Below are 23295 nucleotides of genomic sequence, written 5' to 3'. Positions count from 1 at the left end.
TCAAAGCAAAAATAACAAAATCCACTAGCTTCTATTTTTGCAGAATTCAAAAAACCATATTGGGGTAAACTTTAGACAATATGTGTATGGATTTTGTCATGCAACTGTTAGCATTAATGAATCATGCAACTCTTTGGTGCATCACACTAAAAATTTACCTAAATATTTTGTGCTCCCTCTGCTGGCCAAGCAACATTAGTCTCATTATCTAGCAATTATTATTCCTGGAACTGTAATGACACTGCAGAGGAAAATGTTCTGGCATGATAAAACACTATATAAATTGAAGTTGTTTATAAAAAACAGGGTGGGGAAGCTAACCAATCTGATTGGCTTGCCATTATGCTAACCCATGACTGTAAGCAGAGCTTTCCTTTGAGAACTGTATCTTATTCTGGCCTGACAAAACAGAAATGCCAGAAATATACAGTGTCCTAAGTTATGGTTTAAAGGAGACAATGTTGTTTAGAGAGCAGTTTACTATACCTGCAGTCATTCTGCTTCCTGTTAGGTTCTATAGGTATTCAGGGAGCTACCTTTGTGTATCTTTCGGTGCCTCAAGACCTTTAAAAATCTGGTCCTCTTCCCATTTAAAAGTATTATTTATTTAAATCTATATCAATGAAGGGTTTGTATGGGAATATTTTACTCAGAAAGGGCTTCATCCTGTGACATACTAAGAACTTAATGGGAGGTGCTCAGCTCTTCAAGCACTTGGCCCTAAACTTGCAGTAATTGTTTTACAGGGGAAAAAAACCCACTAAACTGATACATCCAAATTGCCACTTCAGGAAAAAGGTTATTATAAAAATGTCATCTTTACTTGCCCTATTTAGGAAGTGATATAACAGCAAAATGGAAGTACTTAGCATTGCTATTAAGACTTTCCTCAAAGGATTGAGATGTGATTTAAAAGTATTAAATAATTTTCACAATGCCCCTGGGAGGTAGGTATGTATTATTACACACCTAGCAGATGATTAACCTAAGGCACTGAGAGAGGTTAAACCCAACATTTTAAAACTTTGTGTGTGTGTGTGTGTGTGTGTGTGTGTGTGTGTAATCAATTTTTAGGCATCTAAATAGAAGCTATGGTTGCTCAGCACAATGAAAATCAGGCCCCTTTTATTTAAGTGCTTAAACAGGGATTTAGGTGCCAACAATTGAAAACTTTGGACTACAACCAAGGTTTTTCAGAGATGACTAGTGATTATGGGTGCTTCAATTTTTGAGAGCCAAACCTGAGACATCTTAAAAGGGACTGATTTTTCACAGGGCAAGTGCTCAGCATTTTCTCGAAGTCGAAGCTCTTGAAGGCTGTGGTTCCCAATTTTTGTAGTACCGAGGCTTCCTTACAGGTATTTTAAGACTTGGTGGCTCCCAACAACCAAATGCCATAATTTTTTAACCAACTCAGGACACTACGTTCAAGAGGGACACTAGAGTTCGGAGGATTTTGCAACTTTTCTCATGCTGCAGAAACTGTTGTTTCTGGTCATTGCTGCTGCCCCACCAGTGCACAGCCGCAGTTAAGACCATTTATCGAGGATCTTGACTATTTCCTCATCAATCGTTCAGGTTGGGATTGCTTTGCAAAATAAAAATTCTTCAGCTATTGAACCTGCTTTGTCAAATCTCACATGACACAGAAGCTGAGCCACGCTAGCTATTCATCAAGATGCAGTGCAAAATATTGACTTTTCTTAACTTGTTCTACCACCTGGTCCTGGATGTTTTCTACAAGTCATCAGTGAGGCGGCAGATGGTATTATTTGACACAGGAATGGTTTTCAGTGTCATGGCTGCTTGCTCCCCAGTCATAATTCTCCACGCCTCTGGTGGCTAGTAGAGCATCTCACCAATGGTATGTGCTTGTTTATTGGGGTATGGTTGTTTGTGTTTTGCAAGTCCGTGGCCACAACAATAGATGCTTCTAAGCTTTTTGAAGAACAGTTACTTCTCTAGAAGGGACTTTTTTGTTATTGTTTTAATTCTTCTTGTTTCAGAAGGAAAAAAAAATCATCTCTTGTTTATGAATTCTGGAGTTACTAAATGTCTCTGTACTTCCCCATGCCTCACACTGTCATTTACTTACACTCAAAAACAAATGACACGTTGTGGCTGTGGACTTTCTGCAGTAATACTGAGACATGAAAATACAAATTAATGTAACCTATCATCGTATTGTCTACTTTTCTGTTTAACTTAATTAAAATAATCATTTTCTGCAGCCGAGCGTTTGCTCATGTAGGCATAGCACTTGGTAAAAACTGTTCCATTAGAAAGACAAGACACATCTGTGTCTCTCTCAGCCCCCTTCCCTTATCTGCTAGTGCCGGTGCTGCCGCTGCTGGCCATTGGAGCCTCTCTTTGCCCTCCACTCCGCCAGATATGTGGATAATACACAGTTGATTATTAAGGCTAGTTTAATAGTTTCTCATTTAGAAAGAAAAAAACAATGGGCATATTGAGAAAATCTCCCCCCCACCCCCAACCCTGATGGCTCTCCCATGAATGCTTTTGGCTCCCTGTTTGGGAAACACTGCTTTAAGGTGTCTCCAGTTGGGCACCCAAAACTTGCGGCACCCAAAATCATTAGCCCACCTTTGAAAATCATGGCCTAAGTGACTAGTAGCAGAGCCAGGCAGAAAACACAGATGTTCCAGCTCAAGGTGCTGAGTTCTAACTACTGAACACACTTTTGCTGTTAAACAAGCTGAAAACACATTATTTTATCGTGCTTGGTTTCTACCACCTAAACCATCTCTTCTGGAGGCTCTTTTCTGAAGCTCAGTGAAATCTCAAAAACTGGTAGGTTGTGAACCAGAGCATACGGGGAGCATGACAGAGGTTGCAACCATGTTGTATTGTCTAACTATATCAGTGTATTCTGATACTACACCATCGTTAAAGGGACACTGACAACCTAATTTAAACCCCACATTTGGTTGTGGTTTTAAAAATATATTTGTTTCCATATCCCATCAGTAAGTAAGTCACCTTTTCCCCTCCAAACTTGTGATTTAAAAAGGTTTTGTTTAGCTAGAAATAGCTTAAAACCAAATGGCTATTTCAACCCCATACTCAGCGTTGCTGCTGTAATGCTACAGCTACATTTATTTACCCATAACTGGAGTACCCATAACATATTGCTGACACACCTCCACATTCTGGGTGTCAAACACATTCAGAGCCGTGAAAAAAGGTAGAGCCTAAGTGAGTGGAATGCCTGGACACATGCACACTAAGGGCATATTTACACTACAGTCTTGGGGTGTCACTGCAGCTTGTGTAGACATAAATGAGCTAGCTTTAAGCTTGGGTGTCAGAGAAGTGGAGCCATGGCAGCTTGGGCTAGCAGTGCAACTAATTACCCAGGGTTCTGGGTGGGCTTGTACAGCCAGTGCTGAAGCACAAACTGCTGCAGCTTCACTACACCAGTACCTGAGCTTGGTAGATTAAAGCTAGCGTGGGCATGTCTACGCAAGCTGCAATCATATCCCGTGACTGCAGTGGAGATATACCTTAAGTCAGGGGTAGTCAATAGTGGACTGGGGGCCAAATCTGGAATACCAGATGCTTGAATACTTATTTACTTATTATTAGCATTATTGTTATTACAGTGTGAAAAATGTTTCTCTGGAATCTGGACCTTGACTATACCTTGCCCAAGAAATTTGGACCTTGACAAAAAATAATTGACTACCCCTGCCTTAAGTTGTTAAAAACAAATCTATAGAGGGAGGCATTTATGCTTTGCATCTTCAATATCCAGCAGCCTACCCAGAGCAACTCTCCAAAGGCAAGTAGGGACAAAAGAACGGTAAATCTGTGGAGGCAAGATATTTTGAGAATGCCAGTTTTAGTAAATAACCTTGTTTTCTCCTCCATTAATTGCTTCCCTCGATTCCACTCTTGGAGATTAGCCATTACAAGTGTCTGGAATCACAAATGATTATTTTTGTTTGTTTTTTTTCCCTGTGACTTAAAACTGACTAAACTGATTTCATTCACAATTTGTATTTTAAAAGGGATTAAATGAGTGTCTGCAAATCACGTTTTAGTCCAGAGCAAATTTTCAAGACTGAATCATAAACCCATCTAAGTAAGGGTTTATAATATAAATGGTGACACCACGAGGCAGCAGAAATACAGTGCTATTGATGCAATCTGAAATAAGCTGTCTCTTTCTTTAACACACAGACTTTGGAGTCAGGAAATTAGAGTATTACAGAGTGAGGCCAAAATGTTCAGTTAGGCACTAAATCCAGAATTTGGGCATCTAAATAAGTGGCCTAACTTTCAGTGACTTGGAGCACCCACAACTTCCACTTAATACACTGTCATAATGTGAAGTACTGTGTGTTGTAGCAACTGCATATTAAACTCCATTTCCCCTATGTGACAGCAAATCATGATTTTATCGTGAGTTGTGCAATATTCGGTGTTTTTTCTTAAACCCCAGTTCCTGGGTCTCGTGATTAATGAGACACATCTTTCTTTCATTAAACAAACAAAGCAAATTTCTAGCCCTCCTAGTTGTGGAGGAAACCTTGAAAACATCAACCCTTCAGATTCAAAAAGCAGAAGGCAGATGAAAAGAACCCCACAATTTTATCTCATTATTCTGGGGAACCTGATTTATAATTTTTAAATGCTTGGGGTGGACAATATAGAGTAAGGGCCCTGTCCTGCAAGGTGGTAATTGAGTTCAACTCCTGTTAACATTAATAGGATTTGAGGATGCTTAGCACCAACCATAAGATGCTCAGAACTTCACAGAATTTGGCTTTAAAACTTTTAAAACCAAATTAAGGGCTGGCTCCTGCCACCCTTATTCACGTGAGTAATCCCTAATCATGGGTAGTATCATTGAAGTCAATGGGGCTGCTCCCTTGGGTAGGCATTGCAGGATTAAACATTATGACTGAAATTCACCCCGTGCAGAGGTCCAGCATAAGGCATGTGCACAATGAAAGCCCCACTCAAGCCCTTAAATATGGGTTTAATTGGTTTATAACCTTTATAATCCAGGCCCTTTGTACAAGGGTGTATTTCATCTATATGAGTTGCCTATGAACCCAAGGTCAACATACTCTAAAATAAAGTGAACAAGGGCTTGCACTGTTCTGCGTACATACATGCTGACAAAATGCACAGTTGCCCAAATGTCATACAATTTGCTCTGACATTATCGGCAAATTGGATATTTGTCATTACTCTGCTTTTCCTGTACAATATATCAAACTGTAATAATAAAAAAAGACATCTTTCCAAACAATTTAACTTATTGATACAAATAAATAACACCCTTTCATGGAAGCGTATCCAAAGAAATATCACTGTGAGTCTAAGGATAGTTCAGAATATAATTTAAATGTATTAAAATTAATTAGTTTTCCATAATTAAGTCAATCTTCTTTTTAAACTCCATAGAAACAAAAAGGAATCAGTGCATGTTTGCAGCATAGCAATTATTGGCATGTTTCACATCATTCCCATTTGACAGTAGCAGGTGATTTAGAAATCTGAAAGAATACAAAGAACAGATACAAATTTAAGGCCCATTCTTGCTTTCAGAGCCCAATCCTACTCCCATTGCTGCCACTGGGAATTTTGCTACTGACTTCAATGAAGATAAATCAGAACACTGGTGTTCCTTGCATACACTAAATTCCCACTGAAATCAGTGGGATTTTGGGGTCTTACTGTGGGCCTCATGTTTCTCCATTTAGAGGGAGTTTTTCAAAAGCCCCCATGGGATTTAAGTTGCATTCTATGGAACTTGAGCTCCTAAATCCCTCACAAGGTTTTGAAAACCTGCCCTTACTAGAATTCTAAGGGAAGCAGCAGTTTCCCTGCTTGAATAGTAAATATAATTCTCCTGTTCAGATTGTGCCTAAACAAATGAGCCACATGAACTAGTTCTATTTCAATTCTACAGTAAATACATCCATTAAGAAGGCACAGTATTAAAATTCCTCTGCAATGTGGCAATTTGTGGAATAAATGGACTAAAAGGATGTCTGGTTCTGAGGGTGGTTTATTGTACATACCAGGGGTTCTCAAACTTTATTGCACCATGACCCCCTTCTGACAACAAAAATTACTACATGACCCCAGGAGGGGGTATTGAACCTGAGCCTGCCCGAACCCCACCAGCCCGGGCAGGGAGGAAGGCAAAGCCCAAGGGCTTCAGCCCCAGGCAAGGGGCCTGTAACCTGAGCCCCGACACCAAGGGCTGAAACCCTTCGGCTTTGGCTTCGGCCCCGGGCTTCAGCTTTCGCCTCGGACAGTGGGGCTCAAGATTTGGCTTCAGCCATGGGCCCCAGCAAGTCTAAGCCAGTCCTGGTGACCCCACTTTGGGGTCCCGGCCCACAGTTTGAGAACCGCTGGTATATACTGATTCCTTGGAAAATAGGGTTTTGCATCTTTGAATCCAGTATACATATTGCTGTAAAGTATTTTGTCATTCTGTGTTCTGTGATAATCAGAGAGGTCACAGTATTAGCATACCATAAACAAGACCCAAACAGATGGACTAAGTGAGATGCAATCTTCTCGTATTTTAATAAATTCAAGGCCTGATTATTCCATCAGTTGACATGGACAACTTCCATTGAAACCAAGGGGAGTGATGCACTACTGGCAGGATAACTGGGCTCCTCCTACTGTCTTTGGACTGATATTGCATTCCTTGAACACCCCAAACTTCCAAAGTTGGGGGCACATGAGGTGTACGGAATACAGGATCAAACCTGCTGGGGGGGTGGGGGGGAGAGGATACAGCTGTTTTCTTCTACAGTTCTAGGTAGGCTTGAGTATGCCTCCTTTATCTGAGGGTGCAGTCACAGGTTAAACTCACTGCTATATATTCTGCTGCTGTTTTTACTTTTCTGCTGAATGTATCTGCATATGCTTTGATACAACAGGTGCCTTTATTTCAAAATAATCTTGCACATGAGAAGCTATATAAAGTAATCAATAAAAGGCACCTTAGAAACTAGTGCTCCACCCAGTACTTCCATAATACATAATTGTGAGTCAAATTCTGGCACCTTTATTCATTCTGACTAGTACCTCACTCCACAAGAAATCCCATTGAAATCAGTGGAACTATTCATGAAGTAAGGCAGATTCTGACTGATGGTTTTTAAGAATCCAGCTTCCTAAGGATTTAAATTTTAGGATTTCAATGTTCTTATCTAAAACAAATCAATAATATGCTATAACAACATCAAGCAATTAGTTAAGGTTTTTATTTGCTGCAACCCAGCATATGCAACCCCGTGCGGAGAGGCAGCAAAGGCTAATGATCCACTTAAGTGCTCAAAACAGGGCTTACATGGTACCTGGGTCATGTGCTGGTTTTCTGCCTGAGGATAAATTTGATCTTTTGTGCATTTGCCAGCACACCGGGTCAAATTCGTCCCTGGTGAAACTCCACTGACCTCCACATAGTTGCACCAGGGATGAAATTGGTTCATTGAGTTATAATGAAATCCGTTTGGGGCAGGGACTGTCTCTTTACTATATTTTTGTACAGTGCCTAGCACAGTGGCACATGATCTTGATTGGATTTCTAGGAACTAGGGTAATGCAAAAAATAAATGGTAATAACTCTTATGAGCCATGTAAGTCCTTTTTTGAGGGCTTAACTGGTACTTAATTGGTGCATAGACTGAGGCTGGCTCTCTTCACAAGGGTGAGCTTCAACCTTTGTTATATTTTTCTGTTCTTTGTATGGATCTATCACACAGCAACAGGGGAGAGAAAAACATTTTATTAAATAGAAAACCCTGATTGTCAAACAGCAAAAGTCAGGAAAGGGACACGAGAATATGTGTAATTACTGAAACTATTTTTAAGTCTTTTTTAAAAAATTGACTAGCTTTCACATTGGCAGTGTCCCTTTACGTCATTTTTAAATATATAGTGGTCAAGCACATTGTATTTTGGTTCAGTTGCTGTGGGCCAAGTTTTGTTCTCTGCTACAGCAGTATAAATCTGGAATAATTCCATAAGTGAGAAATCAATGAACCTCCACATTTAAAATTGTGCAAATGAAATTAGAATGTGGCTCCATAACGTTACGTACTCCCACTAAATAACAGATTTTTTGTAAGCATTTAAAGGGGCTATAGTAAATGTTAACAGAAGCTGCGCCCGCGCACACACACACACACACACACGCTGTATATCACGCCTTATTTATAATGGAATGGGAATGTTTATAACAAACATGGGCTGGATCTTGCAAGCACTTGTTCAGTTGGAGCTGGATTTTGCTACCTTCACTCATGTTTAATAGTATCTTATTCAGTGATTAGTCCTTATAAAATAAATAGGACTTCTTGCCAAGTAAGGTATTACTCCACATAATTTAGAGTAGCAGAAGCTGTACTGCAAAGCCAGACATTTGTTGCTGTTGTTGTTGTTGTTTTTACTGAATCGAGTCAGATCCACCATAAAACATCCACCCTTCTGCCATTCTAAAAACCTTTGCAATACTTGGGCAATAGCAGATTAATGTAGGAATAGCTGAGTCCTTAGATATACCATTTACTATAATAAAACACTGCATTGAAAATGCATTTAAAGCCTTTTCTCTGACCACTTTTTTTCTATTTAATTAAAATTATACATACATGATGGGCCAGATTCTGCTACAGCAAGGTGAAGGGAGGGATAGCTCAGTGGTTTGAGCATTGGCCTGCTAGAGTTGTGAGTTCAATCGTTGAGGGGGCCATTTAGGGATCGGGGGCAAAAATCTGTCTGGGGATTGGTCCTGCTTTGAGCAGGGGGTTGGACTAGATGACCTCCTGAGGTCCCTTCCAACCCTGATATTCTATTCTAGATTCAATATTTATATTATCTCTGATCCCAAACATTTCCTATGTGAAAAAGCTAAGTTAGCAAAAGGCAAGTTTGGCCATAAAAATACCCCAGCCATAAACCATGGCAGGATACAGAGGCACCACTTGGTCCCCAAGACTCAAGGAATTAAGGCCAACATCACTCTCCCCTTGCGCGAGTGCTCTGGGAAAGGACTGAAATGGCAGCTGCAGTGAAACTAGTCAGGGAGGGTAGAGTTTCATGTTCTGCGTGGTGAGAGCTCTGGTTTGTTGTTCTTTTGTTTACATTACCTCACTTTGACTCCTGATTATAAAAATTCTCTCCTACTGACCAGCCCTTACTGACTGGTGCCATGTTATGTTTCTCCTGAGCCATCCTTATTCTTGCAGTGCCTTCTTTAATTTCACAAGGGCAATGGTTAAAACTTTTTCTATAATGTCTGTCTTAATATAGCTTTCACATGGCTACAAGCCTGAATTGTCCTTTTTTTTAACTTGGCTTTTTCAACATGTGTAATATTTGGACCAAGATACAATTTATTTATTTATTTTGTTTGCTTAGAAAACTTTGATTTGGGAGAAGTTCATAGAAATTTTAATAAAAACACAACCACAAATGGGTTTGAATTCAGCTTTTTGTTACAGCCATGGCAATTTCTGGGTATTAAATAAGCCAGAGAGGAGTGATCCTCTGTTGGTCCAGAAAACAATATAAATGTATTGAAAACCACAAGGAAAAAACAACAATAAAATTAAATAAATATTACATAGTTCAAGCAAGACCATATTCAATGTTTCTGTGTGATGTCAGGAGTGGAATGCAATGTGGTCAAAGTAAAGTTGCTGTGGGAGCCTTAACTTTTGTTCTTCCTGAGTGTTTATGATTTTTTTAAAACTATGCTGCCTTAGTATTTGCATTGACTTTATTATAAAAATAATAAATATACCATAGTGCAATGTAAGGAAACTTCATCTTGGAATTCTCATGACAAGATTCACTACAATAGCTTATAATGTCACCATAACCACTTGATGGGAACTTTTCCTTGTTCTGTTACATAATCACTTAACTATTACTGGCTCTCTATCAAGAAAGACACTAGGATACTCAGTTATATTATCAAGGTTTCGAGAAGCAAACCTTGAGTAATTTTACAGGTTACTAAAAATATAGTATCAAGCAGGAAATATCCAAAGGTTCTGCACAGTTCTGTAAAGTCTGGATAATCCCTCAAAAATACAGCTCTCTGTCTGAACAATAAGGCCAGGTTTTCAAAGTTAGATGCACACAACTGCATGCGCGCACACACGTTTGCATGACCAAGTTCCATGCAAAAAGAGCCAATATTCACATGTAAACCAGCCATTAGCACATAGACATGGCCAGTTAGATGTTTAGTTGGCTATGTGCACACACAGCATATGAACTATACATGCATATCAGTTATCTGAGTAATAAATTAGGCATTTGCAAAAGTGTGCGTGCAGTGGTGCATACCTGTGTTTGAAATTCCAGCCCTGGGTTCTTTCTGTCCTTGTTTATGCCCCAAAATAATAATGTACTTTGCCCACAAACCCAGCTCTTCACTCTTGCTCCCTTGCCAATCACTGCACCTGCCCAGTCCCTTACCTTCCTATAGACCAGATCCTCTTCCAAAAAAGAATTGTACCTCCTCAGTACTTTTTCCTTCATCCTCACCCAGATGCCTTTCCCATTTTTAAATCTTCCTCTGAACTCTATCTTTGAAGAAAATCCTGCTGACTCATTTTCTATTGCTGCTGTAGTCTCTGCTGCTTTGACCATAACCTGTGATCCTACACATGCATATAATATGAAGTAGAATTCCATTGACGTTTCTAGCTTCTGATACCATAATCAACTGCAATAATTCAGCTCAAGAGCCAAATCCTATTCACCTTATTCTTGAAAATAATCTCTTTAAGTTAATGCGATTCTTGAGGGAGAGGTGAGCAGGATTTGACCTCATGTGGTAAGGCACAAGCACCATTAGAAAGGATTTCCTTGTATTTCCATTGCTGCTAAATTAAGATATAAAGTTGGAAAGTTTCTACTTCAAATGTTTTTATTTATATTTGTTATTCCCCAAAAGTCATAATAGTGTTGGTTTGAGGCAATATCAATATATTACTTCATACACTAGCTACTATGGAGTTCCTCCCACATCTTTAAGTTGTGGAACGGTGCCTCCATGTGATAGCCCAGAGGGCTCCATCCAGAAAAATGGAGAATTCCCATAGTCCAGCTCTGGCTCTGCACTAGCTCTGGCCCTGCTTCTGTATGCTCGCTCCTCACCCCTGACCTGACCAGTCTCTGCCCTCTCTCTTGTGTGAACCCCTAAACCGGGTCCATAAGAGAAGGCAAGAGAGTTGGGGAGGAGGCTTTGCCCAGCTGACAAAACATCACACCAGGACTACTGTAACTTTGGATGCTGTATCAGAATTTTCGGGAACTATACGTGCAGGACACAGAGACTCCCGTGGTATTCAGTGTATGAACAGAACATGCAGTTTTGATTAAACATGTTTATGGCTACTTAATATTTTCAGCTGTTTCTTATTCCTTTAACTTGGGTACAATATATTTTAAGTGGTGCTAGCTGCCACAGAGGCAATGTTAGACATTATTCTTGGTCTTGATTTTAACCAATAATTGTAGTTTAATTTAAAAAAACCACTGATCTTTTAAATTTTTCTCTTCATTGTCTTTATTTAGCAGGGCCACCCAGGGCTGTGTCCCCACAACAAACTCAGTGCCAAAGCAACACTTTTCCTGCTCTTGTTTTTTGTCTTTCTTCTTATGTCTCTCTCAGTCTCATTTATTTTTAAAGGCTACAGAAAACACCCATCCCTCCCTTTCCTTTGCTAACTTCCCTCCTCCTCAGGTGCACCTTTTCCCTCTCCTTGTGCTGCTGCCTCCTTACCAGTGCATTCTAGTCCTCAAAAATCTCTACTCCCGCTTCTTTCCTTTCTATTAGGTTACCATCCCTAATGCGTTTCCCCCTCCAGTCTGTCTTATCCTATCTCAGTCCAGACCCCAAACCATGTGCAATACATCATTCTTCTTACAGAATTAGGGACCGATACTCCATGTCTGTTGCCATCTCTATTTCTTTTCCACTCTGAATCCTCATTGTATCCCCAACCTTCCCTGACCTGGCCGTCTTAATCCAGTCCTCAAACACTGCATGAAACAAGTTAATTAGGCTGTCACTGTTGCTCTCATTATTCAGGTGAAGGAGGTTAAACATGCGAAGCACATCTTGTGAAATGCCTACTGGACAAAATAAGCAATTTATAGTGAACTGTTGGGTTTTTAATACTTACCAGTTGTTATGGATATCACATTATTTACAGTTGTTTAATACAGTCTTAGATGAGTTACAATGTCAATTTCATAGCACCTGCAGGACATCTCTGTGAGTGCATCAGATTTCTATCTGAGACATGAACATGTTAAAATCATATCTTTTGAAACAAGCATATTTCCTTACCTTTGATACGACACCTAAATGGAATGAATTTTAAAAATAGCAGCTATTTTTTGGGGGGTATTTTTAGTGCTGTCAGACCTAAGTTTTGTAAGAGCTTGTCTTTTGCTTGGGGAACAAGTCAGAGTGAACAGTGTCTATTTAAAAGAGAATTTTGCACAAAATCAAATCTGAAGAAAATTATACCAAAAGCACTGTGCTTGGGCAGTGTTTTGGTTTTGGAGTGAGATTCACCAGTGGTACGGAAGGCCAATATACGGCTCTCCATCTCACTTAAGCCCGATAGGGGCTGGCTTGGGGAAATCATGGGCAGAGCAGCCACACAGGAATCTCAGTGCATCATCTGTGTGCCACAGAAAGCATCTCCATGTTGGATCTTCACAGGCAGGCACAGAAGGCTATGACGAGCTAAGGGAGATATACGTTTATGTTGATGCAGTGGCCCTAACACCCTGCATGGCTGATGTTGAAGTACTGGGGGCCGCTACTACAGTTTATAGGCTGAAGCAGCAGAAGCAGGAGTGCTATGCAGCAACCACTAATTGGCAAGTGGATTTCACCTCTCAATACCTGTGCACTTCACCTGCACAGAACCCAAATACTCAGGCTGTATGAAGGTGGCGGGGATTTTACCCTTATTTGAGAGATCCACTTTTTCTCTTCATTTATCCTGCAATAGCCATAATCCTGAGTTTGTGATGACACATTCTGTTACCATGACAAGGATGTGGTGTCACAAATTTAGTAATATGGCTTTACTGCAGACTCAAATAGGGAAAGATGGTCTGGGAGGCTGTAGCCCACATTTCAATACAAATAGATGAGAGAGTTAGCAGACATAAGAAAGATGATTTAATATAGGCAAATGTGATAGGTGAATACAGATGTAAATTATGGAAATGATTTATGTTTAAGTTCTATGTATTTTAAAGTATGTCCCACTTCAAGGGCTTGATCCTGCAAGATGCTGAGTTAGTTCAAGTCCCATTGAAGTGTACAACAAGGCGGTTCTTTAAATCACAGGAGGCACTAGGCAACTTGCAGGATCCAAACTTAAAATATCTAAGGCAATAGCTCCTAAAATTGTGGTCTATGGACCACTTATGGTCTGAGGAGCACTTGCTGGTGGTCCGTAGAGAGCTTGTTTTTTCTCATCCTTGTTTTCAGCTGAGAGAAACAGAACAGATGAGAAGGGAAGACGAAATGAAGAGATGTTGTGATTAACTTTTTTTCAAAAAGGACAAAATACTCATTACATTAAAGAGAAATGAAAATACATAAATATTTCCCCTCTATGTCTTTTTGTTGTAAGCAACAGCTGTAGTTCCCACAGGGGTGTCACACAGAAGCAAATGAGAAAGGAGATGGTCCACAAGACAATATTTCCTTTAAGATGTGATCCATGCTAGGGTAAACTTTGGGAACTGCTGATCTAGGGGTAAATAGCCATAAGGGCAGAAGTTTAGTCTCCCTATTTTGTACATGCAAAATCAACTGTAGGTGTAAAGCAGAGTATTAGCAGATGCAGGTGTAAATTTTACAAATGTAAATTGCAACTGCTTAGTGATCAAATTGGTGATTTCTCTCCCTGCACAGGCTATTTAGCTATTTATAAAACCATATTATCTTAAGGCCCGTTCCTGCAGTCTTTAGTCATGTAATATTCCCACTGATGGGGCATTGTGTTAGAACTGCAGGATCAGGCCCATGGAATTTCACCCTGGAAGCTCAACCACGGATTATATTCTTTTGATCATTTTGCATTGTAACTGCCAATTAAAGGCCATACCCTTCTCACTTTACAGAAAAGTCTCAATGAAATGAATAGGATACTATCATCAGTGCCAAATTCCTATCAGCAGCATGATTTGGCCCAAAATGATGCTGTGATAAGGGTTTGTACACTCCGTAAAATCCAAGACCATACATCTCTTAGTTTAAATCCTAACACTGATTTCTGCATAGACTGGTAGTATAATAGTTTGGTGCCTTTGCCCAAAGCTCCCTTGAAATACTGTTTAGCAACCAGAAACTTGAATATTATGATGTACTTGCTTGAATGGAAGAAATACAAGAAGACTCTTACCCAGAGATCGCTGCTAGTTTTTGGTGCGCCTGATAGGCCATCTCACATCCTTTGGTTCTAGTCTTTTGCATTTCAGCATGTAGAGACGGACAATTGACGGAGACGTCCCCAATGGAAATGACTAACTCCCGGTATAGAGCCACCAGGGTATTGAACTCCTGAACAAGCTGAAAAACAGAGTGTTTACTTACATGAAACATTTAAGTACACTGATAAAATAATGGGGCATTTATAAAAACATTCCTACTTCAAGGCCTGCTCCTATTGACTTCACAGAGAATGGGATCAAGTCCTTAACATATAGTAAATACGTAGGGCCTTCATGTGAGCTACCTTATATGTACCATAAATATTCTCTTGCAGGAAAGTAATATTCCAACTAAACCTCTGAATGTGTTTGGGTAGTTAATCTTAAATATTATGCAGACATAAATAACAGCTTTTCTTCTCCTGGTAGCACGAGATTATTTTTTATCATAATGAAAGACGAAAATGTCTCCAGAGATGATTTCCTTCACTCCCTCTGGTTTCTGATTAGCAACACATTTAGGGAGTGGAAAGTACCATTCATTTATGCACTGGAGCCTTTGCTAATTTATTTTGTAATGATTTCCTTCCTGTCACTGGCCTCTAACCCAGGTTTCAGACTTGAAATTGATCTGAAGTTGTTGGCTGATAAGATGTACTAGAAAGGCACTTTCCACTTAGTATTCCAGAAAGCCTTTGGCCAGTGAGAAATAAACAAACAAAGAAATAGATAAACCTCTCAGCCTTGCCACAGAAATACTCCAACCCGGCATCACACTACCAGACACATTTGGACACTATTGGATAAATCTTTATATTCACAACATTGGAAAGATTATTATTTTGTTCCATTAATCTACAATGTGCATTCTTTTTATTTTAAAGAAACAAAATGTATGTTGACTTTCAATGCAATCATGATCTGCAAGAGATAAAAGCACGAATAAAGGCCACTTGTAGTTGGGAAGAAGGAGATAAAAATCTGGATTTACCTGGATCCTACCAGATCCAGCCAAATTTTGGAGACAACCCTCAAATTCTAATGCCTAAATAGAGAGCAAGGGTAGCTGCTCATATTGCACCAAGAAATTCTGGGTCGGGCCCCAATGCATCCCTGTGCAAGGGTTGTGTAAAAACCCAGCTCCTGTACCTGGATCCTGACAATTTTGTCCCTTCCTCCCCAAATTCCCTAGCATTAATAAGAGAACTGGTTTAGCTGCTTCTAGTGCACCAAAACAATCCAGACCCTAATGCATCCTTATACATCTGCTAAAAAACAGATGCAGCATATGGATCCTGCTAAATTTGGCCTCAAGCCTCCAAGTCCCATGGCCTAAAAGGAGAACAAGTGTAGATGCTGGTGCACAAAATAATAATAATAAAAAAAAAATCTGGACCTCAGTCCATTGGAGTGCAAAGTTCCATAAAAATCTGAAATCTGGCACCCGGATTCTGGTGAAGACAGCCAAATGTTGGCAGTTATCACCCCAAAGCCACTGCCTAAATAGAGTACAATGGTAGTGCTACTATGCCACCAAAACATCTGGACCCTTGTGCATCTGGGAACAGCAAGAGCACAAAAAGCTGGATTCAGCACCTGAATGCTGCTGGGTCTTGGCAATTTTTGGTCCCAAACTTTTGTTTTTTTAATCTCAAATCTAAACATTTTACCAGCTAAACAGTGCAGCTTCTCCAATTCCACTTCTTCTCTATTAAGCTGTTCAAATTTGGGGGATTAGAATGAAAAAATGTTGCTAGATATATGTATTTATAGTGCCGCCGTGACAACTTGCAATAGGGTCCGGACTTTTTTGGTGTACTCGGAGCTGCTACATTTCTCCCTCTATTTAGACAGTTGAATTTGGAGTATTAGGGCCAAAAATTGGCAGGATCTGGCAGGATCCAGGTACCCCAGTGTATGTTCTAATGATAGAGGGCTGATATTCAGGGTTCAGATTTTGAATGAAAAATAGCATCAGCTCCACCTGTTTTCTAGTTAGAGTCTCTAATTTGCTGAGTTGGGGCCCAATATGGCTGAGGTCCAACTGGATTCCGGTGCCAGGGACAGGGATTTTGTGCTGTTGTTTTGCTGGAACATGCTGGGGTCCAAATATTTAGGGCTAAACTAAGTGACTACCTTAGTGAAGAAATTGTGTGCTGTTACATTGGGGGGCCAAAAATTAGATGGATCCAGTAAGATCCTGGTGCTTTAATCTAGTATTTTGCACTGCTAAGGTGTGTTGAAGTCCAGACATTTTTGGCATACTAAAAGCACCTCTACTTGTTATCTATTTAAATGGTGGATTTTAAGGGGTTGGGGGCCAAAATTGACAGAATTCAGCAGAATCTAGGTGCCAGATCCTGGTTTTTGCAGGATTGCTAGGCTGAGATGAATCAGGATACAGATTTTATTAGTGCAGTTGGAGTAGCTACACTTGTGATCTTTCTAGGCAAGGCATTAGAATTTGGGCGGGTGGGACCAAAATTGGGCTGGATTGGGGTGGGGGGGAGTGGAGAGTGCCGGCGCCGGGTTTTTGCAATGGGCTGCAATGGATCTGGATTATTTTGGTGCACTAGCCGCTGCTACCCTTGTTTTCTATTTTGCTAATACAATTTGGGGGGTTGAGGGTCAAAAATCTGCAGGCTCCATCAGGAGTTTCCCCCCTCTCGCGGCACATGGTCTGTCTTTAGCCATTACGACCCGGGCGAAAGGGTGTCAACTTAACCGGGGGCTGCAGTTTTAAAAATAGTGCAGCTGCACGTGATCGGAATAGACAAGCTGGAGGGGGAGTGGCACGACCGCAAACTACAAAAATGCATTGGGGGGAAAAAAAGCCCTTTGTTTTACCCACCATCTTGCAGTCCTCCAGGGCTCTCTGGGTTTTGTAGGAGCTCTCAGAGCCGCTGCCCCGGCGTTCCCCGTCCCTGCCGGGCAGGGGCGGCTTGCTGATCTGGAAGATAGAGCCAGCGGTCCTGGGGCGCTTCTTGCGCCCATTCGGTGCAGAACTCATGCATACGCATCCACCAAGCAAAAGCAGCTGCACTGGTTCCAGCAGGGGCGGGCCAATGTTTCCCCCACCACCAGCGGCAGCAGCTCGGCGATGATGAGTCCGAGGAGGGATCCAGAGTCACTTTTCTCTCCCCACACCTCTCCAGTCACAGACTACAATGCGGCAGCGGCGGCTGGTCACCTTCAGCGTGCTGGAGGGCTGGGGTAGCGAGCGCGGGGCCCGGCAGCATCCTTCCTACTACAGCCAGGCAGGGGAGCGGGCTCGTCAACTTCTCTGGCTCAGCAGCATGTCAGCCCCTGCAGAAAGAGCCCCGTGCTGGCGCGCTGAGCCCTCCTCCCTTCGGCATCGATTTGCAGGTCGGGCAGAGGCAGCCGGGGCTGGCAGCTGGCAGCTGCCATTCAGGAGGGAATTCAGCCTTCAAAACCTGCGCTGCTGCCGGGGCTGGCTCTCCTGGTGTCTTCCCAGAGCAGCGCCAGCTTCTTCATCCCCCGGGAGAGAAGGGCGGCGTGTGTGCGTGCGGACCTGCGCCGCCCTGGACTCTAAGCGTTCGCCTTGATCCGGTCTCCAAGGGCTCGCCTCGCTGAAGATCCCGTCTGAACCCTTTGGTGGGACTGGTTAGACGTAGGGAATCGGGCAGACTGACGTGGTGAGCAACATAGCACATTGATAGGGCGGGAATACTAATGTGATCCATCCATGCAACTCCCCCTACAGTGTATACATTAACCCAATCCCATCCGCAAAGAGCAGCACTTGCAGTATTACTTCATCGGCTCTATTATTAGAAAGCAGAAGTGTCAGAGTGAACCCCTTACCCCCTGCCCATATTTCAAGCGAAGTGTTTATGACCTGAATTGTCTAGTTGTCCAGGTCAGAGGCAAAAATTTGATAGCTTTAATAGCTACTCCCTTAAAACTTGTAAGAGTCACAGCTTACAAACGCTGAGCAATTTGCACGGTGAGCAATCTTACACAAAAAGTTATCCCTTTCCCTTTGATAGAATTGTAGTAAGTGCATAGCTCCTTGGAGCTAACTGACGCCAATTACAGTACTATCAAAAGTATCCTCCTTTACCTTAATTAGCGCAGTTCCACATCGGATTTTTTGCAAAGCTCCTGAGCTAATCAACAATCACATGACTTATTTAGAGGAAGGGCTTTTCTTTTTAAACAATCATTGATTCCTTGATCAAAAATGGGTCCCTAGAATACAAAAACAAATATTCTTTTTATGGAATTTTGCACATCAGAGAAAATGCTCTTATCTGAGGTTAGGGAGGGGAGATTCTGCAGTGCACAACACAAAGACTCAACCCTCAAACAACAGTCACAACAGACCTTCTTCCTGGAGGGTAGAAAGCATTATATATACATTTCTTCTCCTTTCCTCTACACTTCTTGAATCCCATAATATTCCTGTACAATGGGGTGAAGCATGAAACACCCCAGGGAGCGAATGCACTTTCCTTCTCAGAAGGAGAACACTGCTATGCTGTGGTAAGATTGGCTCAAGTCATCAGCCACTTTCTCCAAGTCTAGTCAGACATAGCACATCCCTGATTCATCAGGCTACTGCTCTAACCCAATACCTCAGGTGCCGGGCCTGACTACAAATCTATGCCCCGCCATCCCTGTTAGTAGTAATGCAGTAATGGTCACTTCTGAATTTGCCTCACTTGAGGTATTGCACGATAACTTTCTCTACAGCATGAAACAGAGAATTTTTCATAGTACAATGTGGGATATTTTACATATATAGCATCTTTAAGACCAAAGGCGCACGTTACAAACTCTGAGCTCAATCTGCCTCTGAAGATGCACATGGAGATTCAAGCACTCTAAGGGACAAGACTGCAGACCTGTTTCCAGGATACACAGAATGGAATGCAGACACCTTTATAACCTTGTCTACATTCAGATTGTTTTCTTAAAACTTCCCACCAGTGCTCCTGTCAGTGGGAGCAACAGTGGAAGTGTTAGTATAGACTGGGTATCAGTGGTCCCCATTGTTGTAGCCACTGCTCTGAGCAGGGTTTGATGACATTGTGATTATAATGCTGGTGGCCAGTCTATTTTGGCACACTACCAATGTTACTATCACTGGTGGAGTTGCAGTAGTTGCAGCAGTGGTGGAAAATTTTTAGGGGGGGGGGAAACCACTCTAAAGTAGATACGGTCTAGGATGGAGGGCAGCAGCGAACCACTGGCCAAGGACACCGGGCCAAAACCTTACTTTTTTTTTTTACAAGAAGTGCCATGGGATCTTCAACAGCCAGACAGAGCCGAGAGGATCTCTATTTACAAGTGCCATTTGAAAGACAGCCCATTTCCCTTTTCACAGTAAACTGCATAATATACTGCTGGGGATACAGGGCTGAGTCAGCGTTGCAGGCCTATGAATTTATGTTTCACAGGAGTTTAAGTACCATAGCTCAACCCCTATGTAGTAGTAATAATAATAATAATACAGTACTTGGTACTTATAGTGCTTTTCATTGGTATATCTCAGTGCTTTACAGAAGTGGGCAAATATCCTTATCACCATTTTACAGATGGGAAGAGTGAAGCCTGGAAAGATGTGAATGATTTGCTCAAGACCACACATTGATTCATTGGGCAGAGCCAGAAAAAACATAAACGTCCAGGCTTCTGTGCCTTTAGCCATGGGACTACACTTCTTCTCTAGACAGCAAAGATATGAAGGCAATTTCTCCTCACACTGTCATTGTTTGTTTATTTATTTATTTGTTACACTTTCATAGTACAAAGCACCATTAAATCACATCACAATGAACAGTAAACACACCACCTGGGAGTCACTGGCCAGCAGCCTTCCTACACAATTTACAGTCTTCACGCAGCTTTGAGAAGTGCAGCATACCGCATCCTGTCCAGTCAGCCCCATCATCTAATCACACTTGCCGAGAGTACCCCTTGCCCCAGCACCAGAGCCTGCAAAACTTGCTTTGTCACTCTTCCTCTGCTCATCTGACTCACTTGTCCCACAAGCTCAAGTTTTCTTCCTCTTGTCGTCTAGATCAGGGGTTCTCAAACTGTGGGTCGGGACTCCTCAGGGGGTCGTGAGGTTACTACATGGGGGGTCATGAGCCGTCAGCCCCAACCCCAGACCCCGCTTTGCATCCAGCATTTATAATGGTGTTAAATACACCTCTACCCCGAAATAATGCTGTCCTCGGGAGCCAAAAAATCTTACTGCGTTATAGGTGAAACCGCGTTATATCGAACTTGCTTTGATCCGCCGGAGTGCGCAGCCCCGCCCCCCCCAGAGCACTGCTTTACCGCATTATATCCGAATTCATGTTATATTGGGTCACGTTATATCGGGGTAGAGGTGTATATTAAAAAGTGTTTTTAATTTATAAGGGGGGTCACACTCAGAGACTTGCTATGTGAAAGGGGTCACCAGTACAAAAGTTTGAGAATCACTGGTCTAGATGATATCAGGTATCATCCCGGTTATGTTGTAAGTTTGTGCACTTATCTCTTCATTATTTGCATGCAACGTATAGCTAAAGCACAATAATTGCCTGTGGCATTTCAATTCGAAGGCAGAAAGCCTCTTAATGTCCTATTTCCTTAGCATCCATGCCTCACATGCATATAGCAAGAGACTGCCATAATTTCATTTTACATGTCACAGTAATACCTTTACTGCTCCAAATGTGGCTCAGTGTTGCTAGAGCAGTATTTGCAAATCCAGTTCTATTTCAGATCTCTCAGTGATGTTTAGCATCCCTTGTAGTCATGCTACCCAGCTATTTGAAGTGCTCAGTGCACTCCAATGCCTCCTCAGATTTGGGTAGGAATATCTTTTCAACAGACTAAGATGTCAACGTTATCTTTGAACCTAACTTCTCTGCTTCCACCACTACTCTTTCTAGCAATTTTTGCACTTATTCTTGCAATGTTTCAATCGGATCAATATCACCGGCAAAGCACAGATGACTAATTTTTCACTCACCAATGGGTACACCGTCCTACATTGCCCTTGCAGAACAAAAAATACTTATCTTTTCTAAGGAACTTAGTTTCAGCTATTGGAATTGCGTGTCTGAAAAGTTGGTATATCCAGTGTAAATAAATCATTAGAAATTAATGAGTTCTACTTACTGGACCAAATGAACCCCTAGTGTAAACCAACTGATGTCATCGGGACTACATCAAGGATGAATTTGAACCACTGAATTGATGCAAAATGACATTCTAGATAGTGGCTAGATAAATGGCCAGGGACTTCTGATATTTATCTTATTTGTCATAATTAAAAAAAAATATTTACCAGTTTATAACCATCTAGGCATGCACGTATTTGGCTTATGCAAACACATGTTTTTATTGCTCTTTCTCACATCCTCCCTCTATTGTTTCTTCCTATTTTTTGTTGCACCCAATAATTGGCATCTTGTTTTAAATTATATTTTAACTTTTTGAGACAGGGACTGTCTTTTACTCTTAGTTCATACATCACCTAGCACAAAGTACTCTAGTCCTGTTTGGAGTGTCTAGAAGCTGCCATAACACAAATAACAAAATAATGATAATAACAGCAAATCCAAGAAAGAGTGCATTTTTGTTTGATTGTATATTTCGTATATAGGGTGAAATCCTGGCCCCACTGAAGTCAATGGTAAAACTCCCATTGACTTCAATAGGCTCAGGATTTCACTCATGGAAATTTTCACCATATGAAACTGAAGTAATAAATCAAATGAGACTTTACATTTTAACATATATTTGGCCCAACCTTCAACTCCCCACAATCTATGAGTCATTCGTACCTGATGGCTTATATTTTCAAAATGTCCCCATTGTGGAATGTATATGAATTCTGTTGTTTTCTGGCCATGTATAAAAATGCTGATTTTGCAATTGTCAGTTTTTCTTGGTTTATCCTTGCAGCAGACTTTTGAGATCATCGTGGAAAGTTCAGGATTTCATGACATCAGAAAGGTTACTTAGGAGTAGCAGGAAAGACAGAGAACAAGTAATTCTGAAATGAAGAAAAAACAGTCAGTTCTGTACAGCTTCTTGATTCTCAAAGTCTTTGGGGAAGAATTCCAAAATACACGATCAAAGACTGCCTCTGAATAAAAGAAAACGAGGATCTACTTGAAATTCCTACCAAAAGGAAACAAAATCGTCTCCTGAGTAAAGGAAGTATATTTGCAGCAACATGTTTTTTCTGAAATTATACAGAAACAAATGTTTCCTTGTTATGGGAAGAGGAGGAAATGAGAGGTGTACAGAACCCCATTAAGGGTGTTATATGGAGTCCTGAAATAGATGAAAGAATGCAAGAAGACCCTGGTGTGTACAATGAGCTCAAACTTCAGAAGTTACAAAGTGTCAGCCTTCTAGTTTATTATTTGTATTACCATAGTGCTTAGGAGGAGGAGTTAAACATACAACTAGTGACTTTTTTATACGACCTTTGCAATTATTCTTTGCAGCCTCCCTTCCCCCCCCCCAAAAAAACCCCCCAGGGTTACCAGGGTTACAAACTTGGTAAGGATCTTTGCGAAGAGTACTCTTTAGTAACTCTGTCACATGGATGTAATGTTATATATTTGAACTTGGCTAGCAAAGCATTGTCCCTGATGGCATGGATTATAAATCCTCTGGGCTGTTCAAAGTGGTAGAGTCTTTTTGGGACTCAGTGCTTGTCCTTCTTGTTTTGTCAGTTTGTGACATGCTGCCTGGGCTTGAGCAGGGCAAAGGAGGGCAGAATCCATTCCATTGCTAGTAAACCTCTGCATCCTAGTTCAGAATCCTGTTAATGTTCACCCT

The 23295-nt window shown here is 41.2% G+C and overlaps 1 protein-coding gene across 2 annotated transcripts in view; it reads right to left on the bottom strand.

The window, feature by feature from the left end:
- Positions 1-18072, bottom strand: part of RGS7BP (regulator of G protein signaling 7 binding protein) — a 79698-nt gene extending 61626 nt beyond the window's left edge. For both annotated transcript variants that reach the window (XM_024194756.1, XM_026649111.1), the window contains exons 1-2: positions 17330-18072; positions 14451-14617 (exon numbers count right to left, since the gene is read on the bottom strand). In XM_024194756.1, the coding sequence (XP_024050524.1) occupies positions 14451-14617; positions 17330-17488 (326 nt within the window). In that variant the 5' untranslated portion in view covers positions 17489-18072. The remainder of the gene's footprint in view (positions 1-14450; positions 14618-17329) is intronic.
- Positions 18073-23295: the final 5223 nt, after the last annotated feature.

This window comes from Terrapene carolina, unplaced genomic scaffold (genome assembly GCF_002925995.2).
Source record: "Terrapene carolina triunguis isolate 2854851 unplaced genomic scaffold, T_m_triunguis-2.0 Scaffold69, whole genome shotgun sequence".
Taxonomy (NCBI): Eukaryota; Metazoa; Chordata; order Testudines; family Emydidae; genus Terrapene; species Terrapene triunguis.
Note: the sequence above shows the minus strand (reverse complement) of the source record. Positions and strands in the feature narration are given on the sequence as shown.